Source organism: Pristiophorus japonicus, chromosome 20 (genome assembly GCF_044704955.1).
Source record: "Pristiophorus japonicus isolate sPriJap1 chromosome 20, sPriJap1.hap1, whole genome shotgun sequence".
Classification (NCBI taxonomy): domain Eukaryota; kingdom Metazoa; phylum Chordata; class Chondrichthyes; family Pristiophoridae; genus Pristiophorus; species Pristiophorus japonicus.
Window position 1 is genome coordinate 91,134,592 of NC_091996.1, and position 8,394 is coordinate 91,142,985.

Consider the following 8,394-nt stretch of genomic DNA (forward strand, 5'->3'; position numbering starts at 1 on the left):
CGAGACTCGAGGTGCTCAGCGCCCTCCCAGATGCACTTCCTCCACTTAGGGCGGACTGGTCTTTGGCCCAAGGACTCCCAGGTGTCGGTGGGGATGTTGCACTTTATCAGGGAGGCTTTGAGGGTGTCCCTGGAACGTTTCCTCTGCCCGCCTTCGGCTCGTTTGCCGTGCAGGAGTTCCGAGTAGAGCGCTTGCTTTGGGAGTCTCGAGTCGGGCCTGCGGACAGTGTGGCCTGGTATTATCTGATCGGCACAGTATTATCTGTGGTATTAGCATATTACCCGCAAGGACCATCAGCAGGTGGGGGCCTTCAAAGCAGCAGATCACGTCAAGGTGCAGCGTGTGCTTGGATGCCATTTTGGACACAACATGGCTGCCACAGCGCTGGAAAAGTGGCCGCAATGGAGGCTAATATCTCGCCCTTGTGCTTTGGAAAAATACTCCCTCTAGTCTCCAAGCAGGAAAGACCGCATCTAATATGCATTAATCACAGCTGCTTTCAATTGCAGATCAGTGTCGTAACCATAATTTTCATCGAGTGAAGTGGCTTCTGATTTCACCTGAAACCCCACCTCTTTTTTTTCCAATGGTATAAAGCCAGCCTCCACGGCTCTGGCGTTCAGTGGGGCAAGTGTTGCTGCCGCCATCAATTGAAACCTCGATCTCTCCGCTTGTTGAGATGATCACCTACAAAGTCACTTTCAAGACTGGGAGAGGTGAGAAAGCTGGAACAGACAATAGCGTGCATTGTACGCTGATCGGAGAGTGGGGAGAGAGCCGAACGACCAGTGTCGACAAGTGGTTGCATGATGACCTGGAAAGGGGAGCGGTAAGTAGATATACTATGGGGCAGGCCGCAGAGTCCCAGAGACACCAGTTCGCAGGTTGCAATAGATATTACATTCGTATCAGTATATAAACCATTTACTGCAGTGTTACCCGAGAACAATACAGGGCATTGGTGAGGCCACACCTGGAGTACTACGTGCAGTTTTGGTTTCCATATTTACGAAGGGATGTGTTTGCTTTGGAGGCAGTTCAGAGAAGGTTCACCCGGTTGATTCCGGGGATGAGGGGGTTGACTTATGACATGGTTGGGCCTCTACTCATTGGAAATAAGAAGAATGAGAGGTGATCTTATCGAAACATATAAGCTTTTGAGCGGGGCTTGACAAGGTGGATGCAGAGAGGATGTTTTCACTGATGGGGGGAGACTAGAACTAGAGGGCACGATTTTAGATAAAGGGGCCGCCCATTTAAAACTGAGATGAGGAGGAATTTCTTCTCTCAGAGGGATATAAATCTGTGGAATTCGATGCCTCAGAGAGCTGTGGAAGCTGGGTCATTGAATAAATTTAAGACAGAAATAGACTTTCTTAAACGATAAGGGGATAAGGGGTTATGGGGAGCGGGCGGGGAAGTGGAGCTGAGTCCATGATCGGATCAGCCATGATCTTATTGAATGGCGGAGCAGGCTCGAGGGGCCGTATGGCCTACTCCTGCTCCTATTTCTTATGTTCTTATCTAGCTTTTGCCCTTACAACATTAGCGGTATCAGCGATCATGGTAACAGTATCTCAGCGATGGTACTCCAATAATAAAATACCTCCCATATTCATCCTGTGTGCTTGACTAATATCCCCTCATCTATTTCCTCTCTCAACTTCTGCTCACTGTTGGAAAGAAGGACTTGCATTTATATAGCGCCTTTAACGATCACCGGACGTCCCAAAGCGCTTTACAGCCAATGAAGTACTTGTGGAGTGTAGTCACTGTTGTAATGTGCGAAACACGGCAGCCAATTTGCGCACAGCAAGCTCCCACACACAGCAATGTGATAATGACTAAATCATCTGTTTTAGTGATGTTGAGTTGAGGGATAAATATTGGCCCCACGACACCGGGGATAACTCCCGCTGCTCTTCTTCACAATAGTGGCCATGGTATCTTTTACGTCCACCTGAGAGAGCAGGCTGGGCCTCGGTTTAACGTCTCATCCGAAAGACGGCACCTCCGACAGTGCGGCGCTCCCTCAGCACCCACCACCATCATCATAGGCAGTCCCTTGGAATCGAGGAAGACTTGCTTCCACTCTTAGAATGAGACCTTTGGTGACTGAACAGTCCAATACGAGAGCCACAGTCCCTGTCACAGGTGGGACAGACAGTGGTTGAGGGAAAGGGTGGGTGAGACTGGTTTGCCGCACGCTCCTTCCGCTGCCTGCGCTTGCTTTCTACATGCTCTCGGTGATGAGACTCGAGGTGCTCAGCGCCCTCCCGGATGCACTTCCTCCACTTAGGGCGGACTGGTCTTTGGCCGGGGACTCCCAGGTGTCGGTGGGAATGTTGCACTTTTATCAGGGAGGCTTTGAGGGCGTCCTTGTAATGTTTCCTCTGCCCGCCTTTGGCTCGTTTGCCGTGAAGAAGTTCCGAGTAGAGGGCTTGCTTTGGGAAGTCTCGTGTCCGGCATGTGGACAATGTGATCCCTCAGCACTGGACTGGGAGTATCGGCCTGGATTTTTGTGCTCAAGTCCCTGGAGTGGGACTCGAACCCACAACCTTCTGACTCAGAGGCGAGAGAGTGTGCTGCCCACTGAGCCACGGTGGGGAACTCCGATCTCCGTGGAGCGCTTTGTGATCTTTCTCTGAATCAGGGGCTGTCAATCTTTTTTTCTGACTGGAGGACCCGGTAACGATAAACGGCCGCCACTGGATCTCCTGATCCAACTCTAACAGTGTCGGCCTCCCGCAAGAAAGCAGTGCCATCGTTGCGGAAAACACGTTTTTTTTCCTGAAGAATACCAACGTTCAGGAAAAACGCATTGGTAAGCCACTGATGATCCCGAGATCCTTTCACAAACCCTTTAGGTTCGAAGGCCGTCAATGTCAAAGTCAATGCTTTGTCAAAGTACTTAATAAGGGCAAGATATTGTTGCCCATTTACTGACATCTATCAATAGTAACGTCATCATCATCAGAGGCAGTCCCTCGTATCGAGGATGACTTGCTTCCACGCCAAAAAAGAAATGAGTTCACAGGTCTTTCAATGAAGGACCTAATATTCCGGATCCCGAACTACATCCTGAAGGGTGGAAGATGCCTGTGGGTGGATTTTTTTAACGTGGGGTGACCGTTGCACACCAGCCACCACACGGGGCTTGACAGAGCGAGGCCTTGGTCCAGTGGCAAGGGTTAACCAGGACGACTGGAGAGCAGCTCTGCTGCACGGACCTAGTGCGCGCACACATCGCACAGTGTGGGGCTGGGCCCGTGCTGCCCTCTGGGCCCCTGGCCCCGTTCTCAAGCCTCCCCTAGGCCCCGATCACGTTCCCTTACAATCTCCCGCCGCTCCCTCGCCCCGACCTCGCCCCTCCTGCTGTACCTGCCCACGCTCCAATCAGCGACCTGGACCTTGATGACGTCACTCTTCGCTGCCTCCACGCTGCTCCCAGGCTGCCGCTCCTTTAATGGCCCCGACCGGCCGCTGGTGTTCTCACGCAGGTCGGGGCCTCCACGCTGGTCCTGGGATAATAACGAGAGCTGTGTTGGCTTGCCGAACGTGCTGACAACTTCAATGTAAACTTGTTATAAAGTCTTTCAGCTGTTATTTCGAAAACACAGTGTCTCACTCACTACATAAGAACATAAGAAATAGGAGCAGGAGTCGGCCATACGGCCCCTCGAGCCTGCTCCGCCATTCAATAAGATCATGGCTGATCCGATCATGGACTCAGCTCCACTTCCCCGCCCGCTTATTCCCTTATCATGTTAAACATGTTGTTTGCCCTGTCGTCTTGTGGTATTGTAGAAAGAGAGAGAGGGTGGGGAGGGAGAGAGAGAAAGAGGAGGCGGGGAAGAGAGAGACACGGGGTGGCCGGGTTTGGGGGGGGGGGGGGAGAGGCATGAAGTAATTGATGGGAGACTGGTATGCTATGGTGGACTCTCCATGGGGAACCCAGATGTGGGTTCCATAAGAACATAAGAAATAGGAGCAGGAGTAGGCCATACGGCCCCTCGAGCCTGCTCCGCCATTCAATAAGATCATGGCTGATCTGATCATGGACTCAGCTCCACTTCCCCGCCCACTCCCCATAACCCCTTATCCCCTTATCGCTTAAGAACTGTCTATCTCTGTCTTAAATTTACTCAATGACCCAGCCTCCACAGCTCACTGAGGCAGCGAATTCCACAGATTTAGAACCCTCTGAGAGAAGAAATTCCTCCTCATCTCAGTTTTAAATGGGCGGCCCCTTATTCTAAGATCATGCCCCCTGGTTCTAGTCTCCCCCATCAGTGGAAACATCCTCTCTGCATCCACCTTGTCAAGCCCCCTCATAATTTTATACATTTTGATAAGATCACCTCTCATTCTTCTGAATTCCACTGAGTAGAGGCCCAACCTTTCCTCATAAGTCAACCCCCTCATCTCCGGAATCAACCGAGTGAACCTTCTCTGAACTGTCTCCAAAGCAAGTATATCCTTTCGTAAATATAGAAACCGAAACTGCACGCAGTATTCCGGGTGTGGCCTCACCAATACCCTGTATAAATGTTGCAAGACTTCCCTGCTTATATACTCCATCCCCTTTGCAATAAAGGCCAAGATTCAATTGGCCTTCCTGATCACTTGCTGTAACTGCATACTATCCTTTTGTGTTTCAAGTGCCCCCAGGTCCCGCTGTACTGCGGCACTTTGCAATCTTTCTCCATTTGCTCTTTGACTTTTTTTCTGCCATGGTGTAATGGGGAGCACTTTGGACGTTGAATCCAGTGATCTGAGTTCAAATCTCGGCGGAACCTCAGTTTTTGTCGTCCCAGCCATTGAGAAATTTGGGTCACTTGAGCGGCAATCGCTGCTGCTGGGCAGTTTGTTGCCGTTATCGATGATGCTTGAGGGTTATAGGGAGCGGGCGGGGAAGTGGAGCTGAGCCCAAGATCAGATCAGCCCTGATCTTATTGAATGGCGGAGCAGGCACGAGGGGCCGAATGGCCGACTCCTGCTCCTATTTCTTATCTCCGGCTGGAATCGATGAAACTCCCAACTTGGGACTCTCCAAAACCCAGCCACATGCTTTCTGATGCATCATCATCAGAGGTGGTCCTTCGAACGAGGATGACTTGCTTCCACACCAAAAGGGACGAGTTCACAGATGTTTCGATGAAGGACCCGATGTTCCAGTCCTGAACTCCAATTGAGGGGGTGGAAGATGCCTGTGGGTGGATTTTTTTAACGTGTGGTGACCGTTGCACACCAGCCACCACACGGGGCTTGACAGAGCGAGGTCTTGGTCCAGTGGCGAGGGTTAACCAGGACGACTGGAGATTAGCTCCGCTCTGCCAGTGATTATTCGTGGGACGGAGAGAGTTTCCAGAATCTCTGGTGTAACCGGGATCCCAGCCTGAGTTCTGATGGGAGATTTGCCTTTCCCTAATGCCCCGCAGTTTGGCAAGTCTAGGACAAGGTGTTTTAGGAGTAAGGTTAGGAAACGCGCAAACGATGGTGGTAGTATGGAATGCTCTTCTGCAAACGCCAATTGATGTTGGAGCAGTACGCAATAAAGGTTCAAACTGAGTACTGTTCAACTGAACAAGGTAAAACCTTGCTTCTGCTTTATTTCGGCCAAAAGTGCCTGACTCACAAAATGGCTGGCCTTTTATACCAGAGCAGCACCATGTGCGCGCTGCTCAGTGGCCTCCAACAATGACACCATCTGGTGGCTACAAACAGCATGTACACACATGACACAACCAAAGGTATTCAGGGAAACGGGGCAAAGGTGGGTATCGGGAACTAGGTCCCAGATCAGCCGTGATCTCATTGAATGGCAGAACAGGCTCGAGGGGCCGAATGGCCTTACTCAGTACAGAGGGACCTGGGGGTTCTAGTGCATGAAACACAAAAAGTTAGCTTGCAGGTACAGCAAGTGATCAGGAAGGCCAATGGAATGTTGGCCTTTATTGCAAAGGGGATAGAGTATAAAAGCAGAGAAGTCCTGCTACAACTGTACAGGGTGTTGGTGAGGCCACACCTGGAGTACTGCGTGCATTTTGGTCTCCGTATTTAAGGAAGGATATACTTGCATTGGAGTCTGTCCAGAGAAGGTTCACTCGGTTGATTCCGGCGATGAGGGGGTTGTCTTATGAGGAAAGATTGAGCAGGTTGGGCCTCTACTCATTGGAGTTTAGAAGAATGAGAGGTGATCTTATTGAAACATATAAGATGCTGAGGGGGCTCGACAAGGTGGATGCAGAGAGGATGTTTCCCCTCGTGGGGGAATCTAGAACTAGGGGGCATCATCTCAGAATACGGGGTCGCCCATTTAAAACGGAGATGGGGAGGAATCTCGTGAATCTGTGGAATTCTCTGCCCCAGAGAGCTGTGGAGACTGGGTCATTGAATATATTTAAGGTGTAGATAGACAGATTTTTGAACGATGAGGGAGTGAAGGGTTATGGGAAGCGGGCAGGGAAGTGGAGCTGAGGCCAAGATCAGATCAGCCATGATCTTATTGAATGGCGGAGCAGGCTCGAGGGGCCGAATGGCCGACTCCTGCTCCTATTTCTTATATTCTTATGTACTCCTGTTCTGATGTTCCTCTTGATTCCGTGTATTTACTCATTGGGTTATCCAGTGGTCTTTACTAACTCCTCTGGTCCAACGTTTAATTTCCAGGTTGAAAAGTATGATGTTACCAGTGACAATGACCTTGGGACTATTTGGTTCGTGAAGCTGGAAATAAGGAGGTTCCTGATGGAGAATTATTGGTTCTGTAACTTGCTGTTGGTGGAGACCCCTTCAGGAGACATCCTTTGCTTTCCCTATTACAGGTGGCTTGACAATCGCACTGTCCTCCTCCAGGAAGGAAAAGGTGAGAGTGTCGTTTTTTTCCGGGGATCGGCAAAGATGATCCGGGCAGTAGATGAGAGGGTTCCGATCCCAGAGACACTTTATCAGTCAGAGCAGCAGAGAGGAGGTCACCAATGGGGAGGCTGCAGTGAGGACATTGGCGCAATGGTTTCGACCCGCTCAACAATTGGAGTGGCCGCCAAGGTCCTAAACTCTGGGGGGGGGGGCGAAATTCAGGGTCCGGACAAGGCCCGTTACCGCCGTTTAGTGGCGGCCAAGCGGTGGAACCGAGTGGCCGCCCCCGACTCAAATCCAGCTCGGGGATTATTCGGCCTGCCCCCATTTCCGCAGGGCTGCTGCCGACTGCCACAAGCGCGTCATCGAAGCGCACGAGACCGCTCCCCAGCACCTGCAGCTCAATCCGCCCCAAATTTAGTTGGAAAAAATTTGTTGTCCTGCCGCGCTCTGTCTCTCTCTCTCTCTCTCTCTCTCCGTCGATGCATCGTGTCTCTTTCTCTCTATCTCTCTCTCTCTCTCTCGGTGCACCGTCTCTCTCTCTCTCTCAGTGCATGGTCTCTCTCTCTCTCTCTCTCTCTCTCTCTGTGCACTGTCTCTCTCTCTCTCTCTCTCTCTCTCTCGGTGCACCGTCTCTCTCTCTCTCTCTCTCTATCGGTGCACCGTCTCTCTCCCTCTCTCTCTCTCTCTCTCTCTCTCTCTCAGTGCACTGTCTCTCTCTCTCTCTCTCTCTCTCTCTCTCTCCCTCTCTCTCTCTCTCTCTCTCTCGGTGCACTGTGTCTCTCTCTCTCTCTCGCGCTCTCTCGCTCTCTCTCTCGGTGCACCGTCTCTCTCTCTCTCTCTCTCTCTCTCTCGCTCTCTCTCTCTCGGTGCACCGTCTCTCTCTCTCTCTCGCTCTCTCTCTCTCTCTCTCGGTGCACCGCTCTCTCTCTCTCTCTCTCTCTTTCTCTATCGGTGCACGTCTCTCTCTCTCTCTCTCTCTCTCTCTCTCTCTCTCTCTCTCTCTCTCTCTCTCTCTCTCTCTCTCGCTGCACCGTCTCTCTCTCTCTCTCTCTCGGTGCACTGTGTTCTCTCTCTCTCTCTCTCTCTCAGTGCACCGTCTCTCTCCCTCTCTCTCTCTCGGTGCACTGTGTCTCTCTCTCTCTCTCTCTCTCTCTCCTCTCTCTCTCTCTCTCTCTCTCTCTCTCGGTGCACCGTCTCTCTCTCTCTCTCTCTCTCTCCGGTGCACTGTGTCTCTCTCTCTCTCTCTCTCCTCTCTCTTCTCTCGGTGCACCGTCTCTCTCTCTCTCTCTCTCTCTCTCTCTCTCGGTACACCGTCTCTCTCTCTCTCTCTCTCTCTCTCTCTCTCTCTCTCGGTGCACTGTGTCTCTCTCTCTCTCTCTCTCTCTCTCTCTCTCTCTCTCTCTCTCTCTCTCGGTGCACCGTCTCTCTCTCTCTCTCTCTCCTCTCTCTCTCTCTCCTATCTATCTATCGGTGCAACTCTCTCTCTCCTCTCTCTCTCTCTCTCTCTCGGGGTCTCGGGATCTCCCCCCT

At 51.5% G+C, this 8,394-nt stretch overlaps 1 protein-coding gene across 1 annotated transcript in view; it reads left to right on the forward strand.

The window, feature by feature from the left end:
- Nucleotides 1-679: 679 nt before the first annotated feature.
- LOC139233004 (polyunsaturated fatty acid 5-lipoxygenase-like) overlaps nt 680-8,394 on the forward strand; it is a 53,318-nt gene continuing 45,603 nt past the window's right edge. Inside the window, exons 1-2 of the mRNA XM_070863513.1 lie at nt 680-829; nt 6,673-6,868. Coding sequence (XP_070719614.1) covers nt 680-829; nt 6,673-6,868 — 346 coding nt within the window. The remainder of the gene's footprint in view (nt 830-6,672; nt 6,869-8,394) is intronic.